Below are 24,220 nucleotides of genomic sequence, written 5' to 3' on the forward strand. Positions count from 1 at the left end.
AATATATATATATATATATATATATATATATATATATATATATATATATATATAGATTTTTATTCAAATGTGGCCGCGCCCTTACGTGCGGCCGTGCGGTTTACACTACTCAATGTTAAGAAATGCACCACTCTATACGAAATGCACCACTCAATGTTATTGAGTGGTGTATTTCATATTTAAGAAACACACCACTCAATGTATTGAGTGGTGTATTTCGTAACATTGAGTGGTGTAAACCGCACAGCCGCACGTAAGGACGCGGCCACACCTGAACATGACCATATATATATATATATATATATATATATATATAGTGTGTGTGTGTGTGTGTATATATGTATAGTACATTTTTAAATATAAATAAAATTACAAATATAAGTAATCAAAATGTGAGCATGGATGGTAAGATGCATGGTGAGTTATGTCTTTATCTTAAGAAAGGTTAAAGATCGAGTTGAATTTCATTGCTTTCCTCCTAAATTTGTACACTGTGTTTTTTTTTTAGCATTATAAGGATTTTTATACTGTTTTTTTTAGCTTTTCAAAAATATTAATAGAGATAGGATATTATTATTTTTATTCTTTAGAATATAAGATGTGAAGCCTTCTTTTATATTAATAATGAGATGTATGATTTATAATATATTTTTTATTCGCATCATTTTATCAAATTAATTATGTTTCATATTTTGTTATGAATATTATGTATTTTGATTTTTTGCCCATATCTAATAATATTTATGACTATGCTTCTAAGTTTTTCATTACAATCTTTCGCCCCCACTAGATCGGATCATTGTGAACTTAGGAACCAAAACTGGAAAAAACACTTGTATTGTTGATTGAAAAAAAAAACTGTAAAAATGGCACACCTTAAGAAGGAAAACAATGCATCTTAAGAAGGAAAATAAAGCACCTTGAGAAGGAAAACAAAACACCTTAAGAAGGAAAATCAAAGCACCTTAAGAAAGAAAATCACGCACATAAAGCTTTAGACCGATGCACCTTAAGAAGGAAACCAAGGCACCTAAAAAAATGAAAACCATGCATAACCTAAAACTTTAGGTCGACGCACATTAAGTTTCATCAACTGACACACCTTAAGAACACAAAGCACGCACGTTAAGAATGAAAATCACACACTTAAAGCTTTAGACCGACACACTTAAGTTTCAATAACTAATGGATCTTAAGCACACAGCACAAAAATCACGCACCTTAAGAAGAAAAACCACACATCTTAAATTTGACCTAGATGTAAAAAAGACTAAATTGCCACCGCATTTTTTTAATCATTGTTAATTCTGGACGTTGATTTAGGCAAAATCAATGGCTCTCATCTCACCGCGCCTGACCTCCGTACATGGGCGAACCAACCGCATTTGAACCTACTCTATCAAGTTGTATTAAACATCTTTGACTAATTCTATCACTATAAAAATATATACAAGCTTTAAATTTTATTTTATATTTGTTAAAATTTATTTAATATAATCATCATTTTAATATTAAATAAATATATTGGATAATATTCATTTTCGTTTGATGTCATTGGTAGTTGATGAAATATGTAGTATGTTAAGAAGAGTCTACGGCTACGTACACACGTACGTAAGATGCGCAAAAATGGGTGGGCTGTTTAATATATATATTCATTTGCAGGTTGGGATTGAAAGAATTAATGAAGCAGTTAGCTAGGTAGCTAGGTTCAATGCTCTTTATGTATTCTGCACTAAAAAAATTAATTTATTTGTGGACAGTCCAAATTTGAGGTTCCTATCTCTCATTAATCTACAATATCTTTTTCTACTGGTTCCCATATCATCTCATCTCTGCGGCATATAAATAATGTATAAAAAAATGTTCTGGCAGGCATGCATGCTGTCTGGTGCAAGTTGTTTGTGCTGGCCACACCACCCTGCTATTCTAGCTAAGTGAAGTCTTGTTGGGCAAGATAGAATGTTTTGTTTCTTTTCTTGGATGGGTTTTTCCAATCATCTAATCTTTGCTCATTCACTCATTGCAAAGGTTAACTGACATGCTAGCTAGCTACCTAGGTCTCCCTAGCTACCTACCAAAGGCTGTCTCATCTCATCTTCACAAATTAAAGCTCTTCATATTTTAATTGAGACAATGAATTCAAATCGTCTATGACTTTTCAAGAAATTTAATGCGTTTATTTTTTTTAGAATATCGAGTATTCATGGAAAAATTGTATTTTTCGTTCCTAAGTTATAAGATAATTGTAGAATTTATTTATGAGTGTTGGTTATGCTCCCTTTTCGTCCCTAAGTTATCAGGCAAAAACTTGTGTGAGATCGTTTCACGGCTCTCAATCGGTGAGATCGGATCTTTGATTAATGAGGTCAAAAATTCGGCCCATTAATCAAAGATCCGACCCATCTCACGGATCTGAATCCGTGAGATGGTGTCACACAAGTGTTACCCAAGTTATCATTGGCGTTGCACTTTTCGTCATTTTGTGCTCACTTTTCGTCCTTGAATTATACAAAAATTGCAAATTTCGTCCCTAATGTTTTATTAGTAGAGAGACGAAAAGTGCAACGTCAATGATAACTTAGGGACGAAAAGTGAGTATGACCAACACTTACAAGGACGAATTTTACAATTAATTTATAACTTAGGGATGAAAAGTACAATTTTTCAATCCTACTAAAACTTGTCACATGATTTGTGAGAAACTAAAATTTATGGACAAAGAGTTAATTCCATTTTTTATCCTAGAATTATAGGTGACAATCCACTTTTAGTCCTTTTTTATTAAAACATCCACTTTTGGTCCTAGTATTATTGTGGCATAACCATTTTTAGTCCTCTATCAACCAAATAGTTTAAATTTCATTAAATACAACGACATTTTGATATTCAATTATGGATTGTTTCAAAAAAATAAGCATAAAAAAATATAGTGTGTCAACCTACTTTGTATAAAATAAGATCTAAATATCCTTGTATTTAACAAAATTTTAACAATTTCGTTGACGGAGGACCAAAATTGGTCATGTCACAATAATACTAGGACTAAAAGTGGATGTTCTGATAAAAAATGACTAAAAGTGGAATGTCACCTATAAATCTAGGACAAAAAATAGAATTAACTCATGGACAAATTAAAATTGGTCATTTGTAGATCTCGTAGAAAGTGAGAGTTTTGCTCATAAATTCTGGTCACTTATAAGTCAGATGACAAAATATGGTGAAATTTTAATTTACAAGATTCCTTACTAAAAGGACCGAAAATGGAAAGGAAATAGAATATGTAGCGCTACAATTTTTATAGTCATGCACCAATAGTAAGAATGTCACCAATCTCATCAAACTAAAAATAACAATAACTCTTATAAAAATCTTCTTAACCAGTTTGTCACACTCAAAATAAATCTTTTAATGCGTATAGTATTCGAATAGCTGGTAATTTTTTTAAAAGGAACTATAATTTTTATTTTTTTATTTTAAATACATGAGAAAAGAAGCAATAATAAAAATTGTGACAATTTTAGTCTTTTGATGAATATAAATTTAAAATTACAAGAAGCGTTATAATGCGGGCATAATATAATCGGCCAATCGGGTGTGAATGGAACAATAAAAATGATTTTATGAAGTGGATAAGTAGCTAGCTTGCAGTCAATATATATCACCTTTGCAGTTGCATCACTGTACTGAAAACCATGCACGGTTTTGTCAGCATAAATAGATATTGGAAACAGCGTTGTGGACAGTTGGAATTGCACTAGTGTTCGGTTACACCTTGTATTCAGGTTGTTTCTATGATTCTATTTGGATTCTGTGGTTCTCCTAAAATAGCTCGTCAAATCCACTCCTTATGTCATAAATTAGGATTCACCACATATTGTGAATCTTGTTACTGATCATGTACATATATATAAGATATTATGTACCTTCAACATATACATAATCTATTAATTAAAAATATATAATAATCTTTTGATAAAAATATCAAAATAGGCACATCTACTACTCACAAATGCTCAATTAATTAATATACTTTTTAAAATTTTTGTATTTACTATTTTTTCTAGGTTCCATAAGGTTTTGATGACATGACGTCCAGTTAAGCTGATGTAGCTGAAAAAATATATATTTTTGACATGGCATTTGAAAGATTGTGAATCTTGAATGCAGGTGATATCCTACTTGGTTCCTACTTTGTTTCATCAAGTGTAGATGTGGTGTCCATCATCTTGATTCGCCGTTTGAGAGTGTCCAGCTCTTGTTGCAGCTTTTCCTCACGTTCTAGACTAGCCTTTAGTAGGATTTCTTTTTTAGAAGCTTGAGTTTTGTACACTTTTCTTGCATCTTCTAAAACACCAATTTAACTAGACAAAGAACGATGAACTTTAAGTAAAGCCTCCCATTTGGAGTACAATTTTTTGTATTCTAATTCATAAGACATAGGAGGTAACTCGCGATCTTCAGCTGAATTATATTCTCCACTGTCTGATCCAGCGAGCTCTTCTGTGTCAGGATCAACATCAGCTATTGCGGTGAAGGCCACAAAATTTCCAGAAATTTCGTCAGAGTCTGACCTTGCAGCTTCTGATTCAGGTTCATCGTCGTTCCAGGTTAAGGCCGTCATGGACTTCTTTCTTCGTAAGTATGTTGCACACTCGGCCTGAACATGTCCAAATCCTTCGCATTCATAGCATCGGATGCCCTTGTTCGCTTTGCCTTTAGATTTAGCGGTACGTGAGCCAGATGATCTTGATGTTGATCCTCCAGATTTTGTCACACCTTTTGAGCTACTTGAGTTTATCCCTTTCTGATTTTGCACCCTAGAATTTTGTATGTAATTCTTTTGCTTAACCTGTTTCAAAATTTTAGAAAAATGTTTAGATAATAAGCTAACAGGATCATCAGAAAGCTCATCTGTATCAGCCAAGTCGAAGTCTTGTCCTTCAGCGTTGAAAGCAATAGATTTCTCTTTCTTTGTATGATCAGTCAGGATCTCCATTTCGTAGGTCTTAAGACTTCCCATCAATGCTGCAAGAGTTTTGTCTTCCCAACCGGCGTTTTCCTGGATAGCGGTCACCTTCATTCGAAAACGCTGTGGGAGAGAACGTAAGACTTTCTTGACCAGTTTTTGTTGGGAAAATGGCTCGCCTAGCACAACGGCTCGATTTGCCAATTCTTGAACACGTTCGTTGAAGCTTGTAATATTTTCATTTTCATTCATCCTTAGATCTTCAAAATCTGAATGAACCAGCTGTAACTTTGATTGTCTTACCGAGTCGGTACCTTCATAGGTGGTTTCCAATATTTCCCACACGACTTTTGCAGAGTCACAACCTGCAACTAGAGTAAATTGACTTTCATGCATTAGCGAGTAAATAGTATCTAAAGCTTGATTATTATAACCAGCAAGGGTTCTTTCAGCCGCATCCCATTCAACTTCTGGTTTGAGCACTTTGGGATCATTTTCCGTTGCACCCGCCTTTTTGGGATGTTCCCAACCGGTTAGGACGGCTGTCCAGACTCGATCGCCTAGAGCTTTTAGATGCATTCTCGTCCGAGCTTTCCAGTAAACGTAGTTGTCACCTGTTAACTCAGGAGGAGTTTTACGCCTATCCATCCTGACACACTTAACACACAGTGAGAATGTTCAAAAACAGATAAGCCAAAACAAAGAAAAACACAAAAACGATGTGAGAACCTGAGTTCAAGAAACACAAAGCACCCAGATCGCTGGACTAATAAATTAAGTCCCCGTGCTCTGATACCAATTGAAAGATTGTGAATCTTGAATGCACGTGATATCCTACTTGGTTCCTACTTTGTTTTTAAAACAAATTAATCAACTGTATTTATTACTGTATTAGAAACAATAAATAATAAAAAGCAGTGTAGGAAATATAAATGAACCAGGATATGTTCACGCAGTTCGGAGCACCTTCTCCTACATCTGCGGGGCCACACAAAGGTGAAACCCAACTCCACTAGATGATCAAAGATGTTACAAGGTTCACCAGATATCCATCCTCCATGATGGCCTAATCTATTACACCTACAAACATCACCATCTCCTGAGTTGGTAGTGTATCAACTTCTTCAGCTTTCCCGGGCCAATCAACAAGTCTTCCACTTGATGTAGTAAACAGGACAACAACACAAAACTAGTCTAAGAAGCCATATTACAATGATCTTGAGTCTGTATCAGTATAACAGACTTTACATATTAAAACAGTAGGCTAAGACTATAACAGTAGATCTTAATGTTAAAACAGCAGGGAACTTTGGCGATCTTTTTAGTGAAATCAGCGATTAAACCTCTGAAGCTTCAGCTCTATTTATACTTGAACTTCTGAGCTCCTTCCCTGTATTTGATCTCCTCAATTCAAGGTAAGTCACTCAATTACATCTTGCCTTGATTTTCTCATCTCTGACATTTTTTGCTTGAATAAATATGAACCACTCATCCCATGCAAATAAACAACACTAAAAACTATACCTTAGGCATAATTAATTAGACCACTTAATTAACAAATAAATTGCCAATTAAAAACTATACATTAATTTCCCTAACAGCATTCAACAAAATAATATTTTTCTTGACATGGCTTCAATATCCACTTTTCGATGGTTTGAAGAAATTTCATCAGAAGGTGGCTGGTGGAATTACTTCAATCCACCGAAAAGTGAATTTTCCACTTTTCGGTAATGCGGCATCACTTCAGTTCTACCTGAGGTGACTTAAACAAAAACTTCCATTACAAATGCATCATTCTCATTTTGTTCTCTAGTAGATGAAATTTGGTCTTTCTACAAAAAAAAAAATGCACATGTACCCCTCCTGAAAAGATTTCAAACACATTTAAATAATAATAATAATAATAATAATAATAATAATAATAATTATTATTATTATTATTATTATTATTCTACCATGTAAATAATTATGAGTGTTTCGAAAAAAATTATTATATTATATTTATATTTATAATTTATAATACATATAAATAATGTTATTGATTAAGGAAAACTTAGACATTAACATATATACACGTACATAAATTAAACACAAAAAAACAAAATTAAAATAAATTTAATGACGAGGGAATCCCGTAGACATTACCTGAAGGTATACATTAGATAAACTTCGCTTTATGACCTCAGCCGGCAAAGGACAACAAGAACTTAAATCATTCTAAGTTGTCCATCCATAAGCCATAGCTGATCATCTCAAATAAAAAAGATCAACAGGCTACTCCCGCTAGGAGTTTCTATAGTATTATTTTTATTAACCTAAACTTATTATATGAAAGTATTATTTTTATAAACTTGGGTCCATGATATAACTAGTATATGATACAATTTGCCGATAAGGGACTTCTTGACATTATTCTTCGGATAAGATCAAAGAAATTATTATCTCTATTCATTAAAAACTGTCTTCCTTATTATATTACGGAGTAATTTATAAGATGTGAGTCTAATAACAATTGTCTTATACTCTTTTCTAATAAATTCAATCACATTTATAACTTTATTATTAAAAATATCCTTTATACAAAAAAAAAAAAAAAAAAAAAAAAAAACACGTCAAACAGGAAAATAACAATTTAGTAACCAAATAAGTTTCATTTTAGGAAAATGGTTTTTTCTCAATTATACCCTAAATGTATTTCCTTTCGAAAAATGAGTTTTCTGGTTTTTATTTTTTTATTTTTGTATTACAAATATGGTTGCGAAATGTTTTGAGGAATTTTCACAAACTCCCAAAAGGGAAATGTGTCCAAAAGCCAAAACACTCAGCCTTAAAATATCAAATGTATGTTTAGATGCTCATTTGCTCATTATATATAGGCTAAGTCTCTTGCCAACTTAGACCAACAAGATTGTAAAGAACTAAATCATAATATTTCTAGTGTTCATAAAGAGTCACACCAATTCTTAATAGGTGGATCATACATGGTACATTATTTTTATACATATGGTACATTATTTTTATACGTAATGTTCATTATTTAAATGTGTATAGAATAATATAAAAAACAACTTAAGGGTTTATTATTTGAGCATGTACACTTATTTGTAGAACGTACATCGCCACCTCCTTTACTTAAGAATATAATATTCAATAAATCAAATGCATGATTTTTACATACCATTTGCCACTCAATAATTAACTAATTGAACTACCTATACAGACAAATAATAACATATATGTTTATTACCAACTAAACTACATAAACCTTCATTACATGTTCATTTGTGGAATTGAAAGAATATGCAATTCACGCATTTTAAAAAAAATTTTGAAGATGAATAATTCAAGTTAAATGTTGACGTCATTTATTATTATGTAATACAAGGAAATGAGCTATATATAGAAAGTACAGCCGCAACGGCTGACCACTACTCCAAGCAGGGGCGGAGCCAGGAAGTTGGGGTTGGAGGGGCCAAATTTAATCAGCATTAGTATCAATCATACAATATCGTTATATACACCATATGAATATATAATTATATGAGTATTATCGTTAAGGTTATCAAACATTACTTTCAAATTTTTCACATAACACAAAATATATGCAATGGTAAAAAATAGGAAAATTACACATTTCATCCCTAAGTTATAGGCCGGGTAATTGTAGAATACGTTTCTAATTGTTGGTCGTGATCACTTTTCGTCCCTACGACATTAGGGACGAAATTTGTAATGTTAGTATAGCTTAAGAACAAAGGGTGAGTATAACCTATTATTAAAATGACAAAATTTGTGACGCCAATTATAGTTTAGGGACGAAAAGTGAGCACGACCACCAACTAAGGGACGAAAAATATAATTTTCTCTAAAAAAATATTTACATTTATTTAAATATGCGGTCACTCTTTTATCAAATAAAAAGTTATCAATTGTTTGGTCATCAATAACTTTTTTATAATAAATTGATATTCGTTCTACTAATTAATTAAATATATATTTCAAAGTTTAAGGGAGGAAGATAAAAATCAATATTTCGAAATAAAGAATCATTATTAATTTTTATAAACTTCAAAACTAATAATTTAACCTAGCAAATTTACATCCTAAAAGTGTAAATAAATAATAAAAACACATAAAAATTTATCAATTAATTAATCAACTAATAAAACTAAAATATATACCTCAAAAAGTTAGAGAGTAATGAAGTTAAATTAGATACTTAATGTCTTCTATCATTAAAATCTTAACAAAAGAAATAAGCTAATTAATAAAGAAAAATAGTTTATTTGATTATTTGATTGATTTATTTTTATTTAATGAATTTAGGCTTTAATATACATGTATTTTGAGTTCATTTGATATATACATAATAAATTTTTTTAAAATAATAGGAGGGGCCAAAAGTGCAAAATTTTTATATTATAATAATATATACATATATATACCTACTAAAAAATGGGATGGGGGTGGGGGGGGGGGGGGGNGGGGGGGGGGGGGGCAAGGCCCCCCTAAGCCAAAGGGTGGCTCCGCCCCTGACTCCAAGGATTTTGCAGAAGGAAATGAGGTGTATATATATATATATATATATACTAGTATTTTTGTACGCGCGATACGCGAAAACTTATGTCCAATATTAAAATATTAATTAATACAAATAATTAAAATGTATAATTTAATATATACACAAACAATATATGTATTTTATACACAAATATATGATTTACCATTCATAGAATTTAATTAAAATATAATCAACCTTTAAATTAATTATATAATAATTTTAATAAAATAACAATTAAAGAATAGGAAAAAGATATGATAGATATAGGTGTATGGTAATAATGATGGAGTTAAAAGTAACGGTGTAAGGTTAGTTTTGTATAACAAGAATGTAGTAGGGACAATTTTGTCTAATAACATTGAAGTGTACAACATTTAAAGTAAAATGTACACATTTATTAGCATCCAAAAAGAGAGACATAAATCAAGAATATAACCTTGATTGGGACTTATTATGTTTTTAGATATATATATATATATATATATATATATATATATATATATATATATATATATATATATATATATATATANCTATTCAGGTGAGGACAACTTATTTTGAGATCAAATGAGGTGTAATCTCAACCATCCAATATTAAGGATTTAAAGGCTTAGATTAAAGATTAGAATTAATAGTCCACGCCATATTGAGATCAAATAGGGGTAAATTAGAGTTTTCTGAATTTTGTATTAATTAAGGTATGATTCTTATTTACAAACTTAGCATTTGATGATTTTTTAATTATGGAATGAGGGTGAGATTATAGGAACGTGTATAACCAGTATTTTCAGCATTGGCGGCAGTTGTGTTAAGTAGATTATTACGAAGGAGCTTGTATTATTTGTGTTGGCCATGGCAGACATGGAGGTGATTTTGGAGCAAATTTTTGGAGAAACGTCACTGGAAAACGCAGAGAGCCCTTCTATGCAAGGTATGTACTGATTCCTCATATCGTTGTGAGCCGTAATGAGTGGAAAATACCAAACTCTGTGATTCAACGTGTTAAGATGCTGGAATAGGGGTTGAATATCCTATAAAATTCATAGATGCTGCCGGTTGACGTTGTGTGACAACTAGGGGAATAGAAGTGACGTTACCCCTAATTGTGTTTGACAACTCAATGGTATATAGTGAGGAATGTAGTTATTAACTTGAGTATTTTCGAACATGGCATTGTTTGAAAATTGGTATACTTTAATGTTATACACATTGCTTGTGTTACCATGCATACATGTGCCTAATGCTCAAACTCCAATTTTTTTTTTTAAATACAATTTTTAAGCATGCGAATGTGGATATGATGTATTTTTTTTTGGCCTGAAAATTTGTGTGCCGTTGAGCAGCGTTTATGTGACTTTTTGCTATGTATTGTTTGCCTTGTGAGAATATTGTGGTTCATGATTTTCTACAAATTTTTCCGAAAAATTACAAGGAAGGTTGTACTTTTTGAGTACATATTTGCGTGATGTAATTAGTTTTGATTTCCTTGTGTTTTTTGAGTGTTTTTAATCTATTTGGATGATAAGTATGCAATTGAATAAAGAACAAGTGTTCACTGTGTTTGCCTTGCTCTGTTTTAAGAAGAACTGAAAGAAATTGCATATGGGTGGGAAGAAAATGAGTGGAAAATATTACTTATATTTCAAAAGGGTATACACATGACACCTATACTGATAATGTTGTAAATTAACCTATACTGATAGTGTTTTAATATTCCCCACATAGTTTGTTAAATTTCAAATGATTGGTTTGTTTTATTGTTAAGTAGTTACAGAATGAGAAACAATATGTGCCATAATTAGATTAAATGTGTGACAGATGATGAAAACATCAACGGTGACGCGCATGTAGGTGAACAGTCCGACAATGAAGAAAATGGGGCATACGAATGTATACCTGATTGTGATGAAAGTATTAAACCCTTACTTGGGCAACGGTTTTCGACGTTAGACGAAGGTGTTGGGTACTACAAAGAATATGCCGCATTTGTAGGTTTCGATGTCCGGAGTAGCACAGTTAAGAAGAACCGACATGGAGATGTAGAACTGAAGTATTTGCTCTGTTCAAGAGAGGGGTACACAGTGACAAAGGAACAAAGGTCAACAACCACAGGGGAGGCCAACGGAGCAAATATAAACACACGCCGACGTGTGTCAAACAGGGTTGGGTGTATGGCTCGGTGTGCCCTGAAACGTCTAAAAGACGGGCATTACGCAATTAATGTGTTGATTGAAACTCATAAACATCGTTTATGTGACAAAGAGGCAAAAAAGTTCCTCAAGATAAACCGCAACTTGGGAATCGGGCATCAAGCATTCATAGCAGCATGTGAAAAGGCTAACATAGGGACTTCAAAAGCGTTTGAGCTATACAGCGTACTTGGCGGTGGTGTAGATAGCGTTGGTGCTACATGTATTGACTTCAGGAATTGCAGAAGGGATGTTCAGGCGCAGGTACACGATGCCGATGCACAATCAATTATAGAGAAGTACACGAAGAAAAAAACGTTGTTTGCTACATACACGTTTGATTACGACGTTGATGCCGAGCAAAAACTGTGTAGAGTGTTTTGGTGTGACCCAATAGCAAAGCAGAATTACCTTCAGTTTGGGGAAATGGTTTCATTTGATGCAACCTACCGCACAAACAGGTTCGTTCTATTTACAATGCTCGTAATAGTTTGTATGGTTATTGTGTGACACTTAGTAGGAAGTTGTGTGCTTACAATGTTTATTAAGAATGCCTATTAAAAATCGTATGAAGTCTGATTCTTAAAAACATTAACAAATGTAGTACATGAATAATTTGTACATATATTATTGAGTTAATAATGGGTATATAACTCGTTGTCGCTGTGTGACTAACTATATTAGTATCTACTATGGTTTGAGTGCAGGTACAAGATGGTGTTTGTACCTTTTACAGGGATTGACAACCATAAAAAGTGTGTGACATTTGGAGCTGGCCTCATCTCTAGAGAAGACAAGACATCGTATGCCTGGTTACTAAATGCATTTAAGCGCTGTATGGGGCAACCACCAACATGTATAATAACAGATCAAGACCCTGCTTTGAAAGAGGTAGTACCCGAGGTGTTTCCCGAGAGTAGACATCGTTTCTGCATGTGGCACATCATGACAAAATTGGTAGAAAAGATGGGGGTGACCTTAGCAAAAGATGAAACGTTTCGAACCAAATTAAATGGTGTTGTGTGGAACGAAACGTTGGGTCGAGAGGATTTTGAGAGGAGTTGGCACGCAATAATGGGAGAGTACGGATTAGAAGATAATAGGTGATTCACACAATTATTCGACGCAAGAGAACATTGGATAGAGGCGTATTTTGAAGGAGTATTTATGGGTGGCCTAATGCGAACAACATCAAGATCAGAGGCAGAGAATGGAGTGTTTGGATCCTGCATCAATGAGCATGGAACGTTGTTAGAGTTTTTCACGCAGTTTGATAGTGTGATTGAAATGCAACGACACAGACAAACTCAATTAATTGCAGAGAGCGAGACCTCCACTCCAAGAACGAAGACCCCTCTATTGATTGAGAAGCATGCAGCGTCGACATACACGATCTCAGTCTTCTACGATGTGCAGGCAGAGATTTTTGAAGGGTGTTTTTCGTGCAAAATAACATGGAGGGGAGCAGATGAAGATATCACAGTGTACACAATCAAGGAGGGACAAACGAAGAGTTTTCAAGTAAGGTATGCTAGGGAAAGGGGGGAGATACAGTGTTCGTGTGGGAAATTCAGCAGAGTGGGGATATTGTGCAGGCATGTTTTCGTGGTATTAAAGGATGATGATGCAGAAATGATTCCGCCAAAGTACATAATACAGAGATGGACCAAGAAAGGTAATGCAAAGGAGATAGATGCACACACAGAAGACAAAGATGAGAGTAAAATATTAGGCAAGGTATGGAATGAGTTCAACAACTACATGGCACTAGCAAAGGGGAACATTAAAGATGTGCATGAGATATTAAATTTTATGCAAGAGAAGAAAGGTGGAATGATGAAGAGACAGGGGATGATGGAGGCGAAAAGGAAAAACAGTGATTTAGTTGATACGTTTTATGGAACAGGAACAACCACTACTATAACAATAAAGCCACCACCAATATCGAAAAACAAAGGAAGTGGGAAGCGTTTAAAGAGCGCACGCGAAAAAGCATCAGACATGAAAAAGAATGATGGTCGCAAGTGTAATGGATGCGGACAGAAACCAGCACGACACGACTTTCGTAACTGTCTCATGAATCCAAAGAACCAGCAGAAAGCAAATAAGAATGATAATGCGTAAGAGTGAATAAGTGGGAAAAGAGATGCTTGTAATTTTTTTAAGTACATTTCATTTTACGTATTCTATAAAATTTCGTGGCAAATATTTTCGTTTGTTAGATGTTGTTGCAGTAAAAATGAGTTAGATAAATTGGATTTATTTTGAATGTTGTAGTCAGCCGTTAGAGGGTATGGGTTATTACGTGTTTATGAGCCGATAGGCACACAATTGTAACGTATCTGGCAAAATAGAAATAACTATCGGGCACATAGTTTAAGGTAAACAATAGGGACATGTAACAAATGAGAATGGGATGGGATATATAATATTTTTAAAAATTTAAATATTAGAAATAGTATTTTAATACATTTAGGGAATGGGGTGGGGGACCTTGGAAAACATAACCGTGGCAAACACTTGTCTCCGCCCCTGGAATTCAAAATGGAGATTATATTAGTGGGTCATGTATTTATTATTTTGTTGGTTTTCATAACATTTTATGGATGTTATTTGTACTAAAATTCGTGTAAGGGATCTGGCAAAGTAACCATAACTAACGGGCACATAGTTTAAGGTAAACAATATTGACATGTAACAAATGAGAATGGGGAGGGATATATAATATTTTTTAAAATTTAAATATTAGATATAATATTTTAATAAATTTAGGGAATGGGGTGGGGGGGGGTGTGGGCAAAGATACCCGTGGCAAGCACTTGCCACCGCCCCTGGAATTCAAGATGGAGATTATATTAGTGGCTCTATGTATTTATTATTTTGTTTGTTTTCGTAACATTTTATGAATGTTATCTGTACTAAAATTCTTTGTATATGATACAGTTTAAGGTATATGGCAAAGTAACCATCACTAACGGGCACATAGTTGAAGGTAAACAATAGAGACATGAAACAGCTGTGAATGGTAACAAGTATAACCTGCTTGGCAATCTACTGGGAATTTCAAGGCACACACATGTGTCTGGCATACACAGAACCAAATCCAATGGAGTTATGAAAGCAATGTAATACGCACACAAATATAACCATTTTGGCAAAGTAGACCTAACAATATGGCACATATTTTAAGGTAAACAATAGTCATCAATAACAATAGTGAATCCTTAGTAGTATAACCGTCGTGGCAAACGGCGGGAGAGTTATAGGCACACATACGAGTAGATAACACTTGGCACACCAGTACTAGGGAATAAACATTGATCAACATTAAACATTGTCTGAGGGAACTATGAAAAGCAAAAAAGTAATATCGTGAAACAAACGTTTGGGTTAAACATTGTTGTAGTATGCGAGAAAAAGACCAAAAAATCCAGTGGCTAACATAACGAAAATACCAACTACTTAACCACCACCAAACTAAAACACTCCTACCGGGTATCCCCCAAAGATGAAAGGTATTGAATGGCACGTGCAACGTTGCTGGTGCGGTGAGAATTTATATTTTCCGTGCAAATATCTTGAATGTACTGCAAGCGAAAGCGATCCAATGTAGCTTGGTCACCCTTAATGAGACCACAATCCCATCCAAGTCCAAGCTGTCCAGCGTAACTCTCCATGTGGCGCATAAGGTACACTCCACAATCAATCGTGTTGTTAGCGTCACGCCATTTCATAGTCATCCTCTTCGGTTCAAAATGAAGGCACCACTCAGCTTTTGCAAAATGTTTAAGCGAGCGGAAGTACCCAGCGAGCAACAGTAGCTAGGAAAAAAATAATTCAAAAGTTGTACAACTTTGGAGGTTAAACGAGTACTGTAATGGAAAAAAAAACCCACATACGGGTACGTACCAAATTATCCGGTATGTGACCATATTTGGTTTTAGTAGATGGACATCTTGTGGTATTGTCTATAATATGAAACCGAGAAGAGAAAAAATCCACGCAAAGAAGATAGTAATGGTTGCTTTGTAGCATGGGGAAGAACAACTGTAAATAGAGCAGACATATGTCAATTTCATAATACGGAATTAATTCAAACTACTGCACAGATTTGTTAGATAAATGGCACACAAGTTTATACGTTTATGGGGGAGGTAATTACCATACTTCAGTGAGAAGTGAAAATAGGATAGTAGGGGAAAAACGTACAAGACGAACATCCCTCAAGTCCTTATAAGGGAAAGAGCAAGATCAGCTTCCAACGCCCAAGAATTGTAATAACCGTCCACTACCTAAATTAAAAGGTCTAATACTACCTAAATTAAATGCTATAATAATTTTACCAAAATTAAAACACTATAATAAAAAAGACACAAATAACCCCAACTTCCAAAACCAGCACCTCCCTGAAATGCTGGTATTGACCTTGGCAATACTCGAACGGTGGGCCGAACGCGATCGAAATACAACAGCTTGCATTTTTAAAAAACCAACCACACGGAAAAAACAAGTTAAAATGAATGAAAATAATTCACAAAACATACATAAAACGAAACATAATAAGCAAAGCATAAAACTGATACTCACGATTAAGAAAACAATAGGACCCGTAAATCGGGGATTAGACCCCGCCCGCCACAGTGCATGGGTAGAAACCAGCTCCTCGATTAGAAACCTACACCAGTTCAGATTCGGAATGGACTCAACATCATCTAGGTGATGGAACACACTCTGATTGCAGTATCCGTTACCCATGCATGAAATCAATGTCGAAATCATCAACATCATGAAATGGCGCTGGAACCACTCGCCAGACTCAAGATCAGTTCGAATAAAGTTTGACACCTCAGATGGCTTGACATCATACTTAGTCTTGTCAAACTTGAGACGCCAAACATTCAACAGCTTACTCTTTACGTGCCGATCCCGCCTAGTTATAACCCCATTGCCCCGTGGGAACCCCATAATGGAACTAACGTCTTCCTCAGTTATTGGCAAGACCTCACCCTCTCCAAGATTAATACACATATTAGTAGGGTCAAAATTTGATAACAACCAACGACCCAACCTAGTAGGCAACTTCTTAAACTTCAAATCAAGGAGGCCACCAAACCCAAGGGCAATAATATCCTTCCTTTGACGTGAGGTGAGATCCTCCAATGCATCTACGAAAAACGAATGTGAAACTCGAACGGTAAAAGTAGGAAACGATGCCTGCTGTTCTGCAGTTAACCCAACATCCGGAGCATCAGACGAACGATCCTGGGGAAGCTCGTCTATATCAACATTAGGATCATCAACGAAATCATCATTGGCGTTCTCATGGTGAGACGAACTCCCCACTAAGGTTGGCCCCCGATGCCTTTTTGCTGACAACAACCACAGAAAATCAACGCCCAAAATTTTAATTGAATATAGCTAACAGTCAAAATTACCCAAATGATTAATTCTTTATGTAAAAAATAATTAATTCAAAGCTAACAGACTAATGTTTAGATATAAATATTTAATTTAAAAGTTGTAAAACATAAGGCACACAATAAATAGTAAACATTCACACATAATTGCTGATCCACGGCACACAAGTATTCTAAACAAAGAAATGAATCCATCATATCCACATTCTTCTACTAAAAAAGTATAAAAAAAATAAAAACAAATAGACAAATTCCTACATGTAGACTGAACTAGAACACTGCCTACAACTATAAAAAGGAAAACCAGAAATAGAATACCACGAAAATTCTGAGGCACACAATAAATACTAAATAGTCAAACACAATTGTTGCGTCCCGTCACACAAGTATTTTGAACAAAGAATCGAATCTATCATATACACAAACTTCACGTAAAAAAGTGTAAACAAATAAACAAAAACAGATATTAAAACACCCTAACCGAACTACAAATTAACTAATTGAGTTGCATCTCCAAATTCTATTTTGTTCTCTTAAAAGAAGAAAAGAAACATCAAATTTAATGTAATAAAAAAGAATGCATTTGTGCATGAGCTACTAGTCCGATCAGAAACAAAAATGTAGAAATAGATACAAAAAACAGTTTCAACTACTAATGTTTGCTGATTTATACTGAAGGCCTGTTGTTTGTTTCTTTCCTACAGTCAGGTAGGAAAGAAATAGGTCATGATTTGGCAAACTGCCTGAAACAAAGAAGTAGAAAAAAAACAGAATAAATTGAAAATCCTAAGGCACACAATAAATACTGAATAGTCAAGCACAATTGCTGCACCCGTCATATAAGTAATTTGAACAAAAGAATCGAAACTATCATATCCACAATCTTCACCTAAAAAAACTAGAAACAAATAAACAAATACAGAAATTAAAACACCAAAACCAAACTAGCAACTGTTAAGTATAATAACAAAAACAAATGGTAAAAAGACTCAAAAGAATCAAGGAAATCAAAACTAATTATTTATTAAAATGAATATAGGGATAAGAGTTGTTGGCACACATAAAATTCAAAGTAAACATATTGTCATGCAAAAATTGGCTAAATTTCATAACATTGCCTAAGATTATTGGAATACCAAATGGCTAAAAAAATTTAAAAAAAAAAAAATTACCTGGAACGCCAGCTTCCGACGGCGGACCGGGAGGGCGACGCCGGCGACTCCCCTCACCAACTTCGGCCATTGATGTAGTCCGACTTCAACCCACAAACGATCTGCAACATGCAACGCCGGAAAAGAGATGGAAAACACCAGCCGCCGCGCCGCTCCCAAAACGCTGCCTTTGCAAACGCCTACAACAACCGCGCCCGTACTGAAATACCTACACCGTAAAACTATCCTCGCCTGTCGTCGTTAAACCGTGAATACAAAACGGCACTGACAATAAAGCTTCGGAATTTCTCTCGGACCAGGACAGTAAGAAGCGGAAGAGCCCAAGAATTGTAATAACCGTCCACTACCTAAATTAAAAGGTCTAATACTACCTAAATTAAATGCTATAATAATTTTACCAAAATTAAAACACTATAATAAAAAAGACACAAATAACCCCAACTTCCAAAACCAGCACCTCAACCAATTAAAAAAAAAAACCAAAAAATACATCAATCTTACACCATCCAATAATCTAATCCAACGATTACTATTTGACCTCATAGTACTATATATATATTAGTTCTCACCTGAATAGAATCCTATATATATATATATATATATATATATATATATATATATATATATATATATGAAAGGATCGACACAATTACGCAACAATTGACTGACCAGTCCGAAATGCCCGGTAACAAGCTCTCAAGATGAAAGGGAACATCGCTTGCATTCTTCATCATGAAGATTTCCTCTTTGACCATTGCATAATAGTCGTTTATATCGCGGAAAATATTTGAAGAAAAATAAAATTGAAATTTCATGAAAAAATAGTTACTATGAAATTTGATTCCATAGTTTGATTGGTGGAAAAGAAATTGTATATTAAGAATATTAATTTCATTATTTAGTTGAATATTTTAGAATTGTAATGAATAATGTGTATAAAGAGACCTATATGTCCTGGCCTACGCAATAATAATGATAATAATGAATCAAAAGGACAAATTAGTCATGACAACTCATTTTTTGTTCTCAAGTTTCATGGAAAACAAAATACCACATCCCTCCCCTTGGAAAAATTTTCCTCATAACTAAGGAAATTTTTGTTCCCACTATTTGTTACTAAGGGAATTTATTTACGAAATATTTTCAAATATTTAGTGGCATATTGGCATATAACAAAACATTTAAGATATGTGATACACACATTTTTCTTAACATCGATTCATTTTCTTTCAAGGGTACTAGAAGTATTGAAGTGTTGATCTTTCATTATACAATGAATTACTACATTTTATTCCATCTCTCAAATAAATTGTATGGCAAACTTGAACAAAAATAAACCAGAGTTCAAAAATGAAGACACGAGAGAGAATCTAGATCTATGCTACACAATCCAAACTCCTTAAAATTAAATTTTAATTATGCGAAATTTATCATCTCACCTAAGAGAATCCAAATTTAATTTGACCTAATTCAAATCGGAGTAGACCCACTTAAAACAAAACCTCATAACTATCATTTACATGTCATTTTATTGTTAATTTCTAAATATAAGCTATTATGTTTAACCACATCATAACTTAGAGAAAAAAGAGGGGAGGGGGACAAAATGAGAAGCATACAATAAAATAACATCACACCTTATTACATCAATGCATTTTTTATTCCCATTAAAATCTTACTAGCATTGGGTGGAGGGTTTTAAAATAATGTTAAGATAAAGATACAATTTCCTTAATAAGACAGGCTCAAGAAAAGATCTGATTGGATAAAATGCTAGAGATTTATTCCTGTCTTTACTTAGCAAGATGAATCTAATTATTCTAATTTGAGATTTTGTTGATGAAGATAATTTAAATTGATGGAGAAAAGAGTGGATGAGGTTGTCAAGATCATGGGAAGAGCTGATTGGTGTAATCATGCATATATAATATCAGCATCGAGAAAATTATGGGGACCATTTAAAATTTGCCAAACAAGACCTCAATACAAATATTCTAGTGTTGCAAAGACTTAGAATTGGGATTAATTATCATAAATAACTTGTGGAAGATCTTCAAATGGATTATGAAGAATATTACATCATGTTTGAACCCTAAACCTGAGTTCCCACACCCCTCCCTGGAGATTGTGAGATGAGATAAATCGCGAGATGTATCTCAGTGACGTAGTGTTTGAATGTTTGTATTTTGCTCCAAGGCTGAGATCCTCCCCCACCGAGGCCGGACTCGAACCAGAATATTTGATGGCTGGGTCACTACACTCATACTCAACCTTTCGATCACTGAGTTATGCCCTGGAAGCAATATAATATTACATCATGTTTGATTCACAAAATGAATTATGTGAAAATAAAAATTATATTTTATATAAAATGAAATAAACCATGGTAGAATACTAGAACATATGGTATGTCATCAGAAATAGAGTAGGAAATTAGGAGCCAACTACCATATAGTCTAATGACATTCCTGTTACCATTCCAACTATCATTAATGTGTCAGCTTGCAAACATAAGTATTTATGTACATGTTCATGTGTGTATATATGTATGTGCACATTTATTTATTTAGAATTAAATGATGAGAATTTAAATATTCTTTTTTTGTAAAAAAAAAAAAATTATCCTTGAAATCTCTATTTAAAAAAAAACTTAATACCAAAACATCACATGAACGGTTATTCCCCTAAAGGGGAATCGCTCATCTATCCTAAAAGATATATACTATTTTAAAAATAGTTGATTTGAATTTATGTGAGATGCGTAATAATTTTTAGTAAACATATAATAATTTGTTAGGATTTGAATATATATATTCTAAAAAGTGTTACAGATATTATGTGAGTCGGTTTTGCACAACTTTTTTTTTAATTTATTTGAAAGATTAATAAATAATTATAAAAATAAAAAAAATGAATTATAAATAAGAATTTTGTTATTGTCATGAAACATACAAAAAAAGACAGGGAAAATAGTAGGTGTATAAACTTTTCCCTACTACTAATTGGATTGTCAGAAAGGCAAGACCAAAGGAATAAAAAGTCACGTGGATTACATGGTGCGCACGTGAAGTCCACACCTGACCCGCCCCACTTTGGGGGGCTAAGGGGCCATACAGAGCCAATGCAAACCACGTACCCTTTCTGCCTTTCTCTTTCGCATTATATTGCTTATTATCACTTCCCTTCAGCCTGCCTGCGAATATGCAGTGCATCTGACTTTTAAGGATGCGTTTGGCTCCCCCTCATTCTCAATCACCATGCATCATTGCATCAAATATCTTCCTTGCTCCCAATGCCTTCCACGTGGAAACAAACCCATCTATTTCTTCCCATATAAAACTTATATAGTTATATATAATGACAGACATCCCAATACACATTGATAACTTAGGGTGTCTTTGTTTCATAGGGTTAGACACAAGAAATGAAAATAAATGTTATATATATTAGTATTTGGTTGACAACCTTTTAAAAATATAGGTATAGAATTTGCTTAGAGTTAATTATCGATTTGGTCCCTTGACTATTAGAATTTCACCAATTTGATCATCGATAATTTTTCTTGCTCAATTAAGTCATCGACTTTGAGAAATTAATCAATTTGGTCCTCCGTTTATTTTGATGTTAAACAACCGTTAAATCGGGACCAAATTGGTAATTTTGCTATAGTCAATGGACCATTTCGGTAATTAATTTTTGACTGAAATAATTCCTTGACTATAATGAAATTACCAATTTGGTCCTGATTTAACGGATATCAAACGGTAAAATAAACGGAGGACTAAATTGGTTAATTTTTTCAAAGTCGAGGACTTAATTGAGCAAGAAAAATTGTTGATGACCAAAGTAATGAAATCCCAATAGTCAATGGACCAAACGGTAATTAACTCAATTTTCTTACCTCTATAATTACTATTATGCAATATTATAAGTAACATGGAACCTATATACATAAGGCGTCTTGGAAATGTATAGAAATTTGAGTACATAGTCATATGAAAACGTGTTTCCTTATCAAAAGTCTTCTAGCATGTATTTATAGGGCTGTGTATTCTTTTTTCTAATATACAACTTATGATCCCATGAGAAATTGAGAACACACCCTACTGGTTTAATTGGTTTAGGACTTTAGGTAATATCTGATTTTTTAGTAATCATATTTTTTAACTGGGTTTTATTAAAGTCCTAAACCAATTAAATCGATTAAAATCGAAAAAAATAACAAAATAAAAATATGAAAAGACAAAAATGCCCTTACTAAAAATAAGAAAAGTTATGAGAATAACTAAAAATGTCTAAAAAATAATAGTATGAGATGTTAAATGACAAAAACAATAATCTGAGACTAAATTTGGAATTCTCACTGGAATTAACTCACATTTTTTACTACCGAGGCCACTTCAATTTGTGGTCATCACTAATATCATAAAGTAATTTTACAAATCTTAAAAGTGGTTAAAAATGTTGTTTCTGATTGAAAACTTTCATTTTTTTGACTACTTTTGACTTTTGAGTAGGTAGAAATTTGATACGGAGTATTTTCTAGTTCTAGTTAATAAATGATTGTAATAGAGTTAGTTGTATTAAAAGAAAAATGATAAACTAACGGATTAAACTGAAAATATTTTTTTTGATTTGAGTACTACTGTTTATAGCTACAGTTGCTTTCACTGAGGCTTGAACCCACTCCCATCATCCATGTGAGAGTGTAAACCGAGACACCAGGTGCCACAAGACCACAAAGTCTTTAGCATTGAAAATATTTAATAATAAAGGAATTTACTTTTTGATATGAAATAACTACAAATTATAAGGAGTCTATATGTTATTTTTAATTAAGTTTTATTAATTTTAACTAGTATTTTCATTCGTGCGATGCAAAGAATTGATTTGCTATAATATTTTAAGAATATTTGGATCGATAAATAATTATATAAATTATAACATCAAATATTGTATAGTGCAATTGAAAAGATGGTTTGGATCAATTATGTTTTGTGATGTTATCCTTGCTTGAATTTGACCAAATAAATGTTGAATTAATAGCTAATGCGTAGATGTAAGCATCCAGTGCTGAAATTTTGGGGATTTTATATATCAGTGTTTAGGATTTGTATAACATTGACAAATGTGTTCTTTGAAAAATAAAAGCATAATATCATCGGTTCGAATTGCACATTATTAAAAACCTCTTTGTAGATGACATTGGTAGTAGTAACAGAATCTTGTACATTCTTGTCTAGAGCTAACACCTTCAGGCCATCAGAATGGGTGACGGGAAAAAAGTCACGTACAATTGACAGTAATTAAACATTGGTTTTTTTTTTCAGCAATAACCCAACAGGAGGTGGATAGCCATGGCATCAATTTTTTCTTGGGCTTGGCTTTTGTTGATAGTCATGGCATATGCGATCATCAATGGGAATTGTTTACGCTAGAACTTGAAGGGCAATCTCGTATCAAAAGGAGTGAGAGACATTCGGGGGATAAGAACTTTGGTTCTTTCATGTGCCCCATTAACTATTCTTGCTTCGACAATGTGATTTGCCAATCTTGTGACGATGAGATGCGTACCATTGCAAGACCAAGAGAGTGGTCTATGTTCCATAATAACATAACAGGTGCACTAACCTTTAATGCCATGGCATTTAGCATCAGCATATGGGTCTGGTATTTGATCTAAGATCAGGGGATTAATTTCGTTCCCATAATTTGCCCTATTCGATCATTCTTTTAACAAATAGCAAGATGTGCATGTGAGAGAGTCTTTTTTTTTTTGAAATTCAATCATATAGTCATAAATATGTTATTAACTGCAAATACATAATCTAAATGTCATTTTGGATCAAGATTTACAATATAATATAAGGTGGACCCTGATGCATGACAATTGGGGGGGGGGGGGGGGG

The 24,220-nt window shown here is 33.5% G+C and overlaps 2 protein-coding genes across 2 annotated transcripts; both read left to right on the top strand.

Moving 5' to 3' along the window:
• The first annotated feature begins 10,394 nt into the window (after positions 1-10,394).
• On the top strand, positions 10,395-12,829 carry LOC116033277 (protein FAR1-RELATED SEQUENCE 5-like). Its single transcript, XM_031276030.1, has 3 exons — positions 10,395-10,464; positions 11,352-12,183; positions 12,430-12,829. The coding sequence occupies exons 1-3, from the start codon at positions 10,395-10,397 to the stop codon at positions 12,827-12,829; spliced, it is 1,302 nt and encodes a 433-aa protein (XP_031131890.1).
• Positions 12,830-12,889: 60 nt separating this feature from the next.
• Positions 12,890-13,846, top strand: LOC116033278 (protein FAR-RED IMPAIRED RESPONSE 1-like). The gene has a single exon (XM_031276031.1). The coding sequence runs from the start codon at positions 12,890-12,892 to the stop codon at positions 13,844-13,846; it is 957 nt and encodes a 318-aa protein (XP_031131891.1).
• Positions 13,847-24,220: the final 10,374 nt, after the last annotated feature.

Source organism: Ipomoea triloba, chromosome 10 (genome assembly GCF_003576645.1).
Source record: "Ipomoea triloba cultivar NCNSP0323 chromosome 10, ASM357664v1".
Taxonomy (NCBI): domain Eukaryota; kingdom Viridiplantae; phylum Streptophyta; class Magnoliopsida; order Solanales; family Convolvulaceae; genus Ipomoea; species Ipomoea triloba.

Excerpts from the sequence above, each read along its gene's own strand:
- LOC116033277 (XM_031276030.1), top strand. The coding sequence starts at position 10,395 with ATGGAGGTGATTTTGGAGCAAATTTTTGGAGAAACGTCACTGGAAAAC. Across the intron at positions 10,465-11,351 it reads AGAGAGCCCTTCTATGCAAG|ATGATGAAAACATCAACGGT; the intron begins GTATGTACTGAT and ends AATGTGTGACAG. Across the intron at positions 12,184-12,429 it reads GCAACCTACCGCACAAACAG|GTACAAGATGGTGTTTGTAC; the intron begins GTTCGTTCTATT and ends GTTTGAGTGCAG.
- LOC116033278 (XM_031276031.1), top strand. The coding sequence starts at position 12,890 with ATGGGTGGCCTAATGCGAACAACATCAAGATCAGAGGCAGAGAATGGA.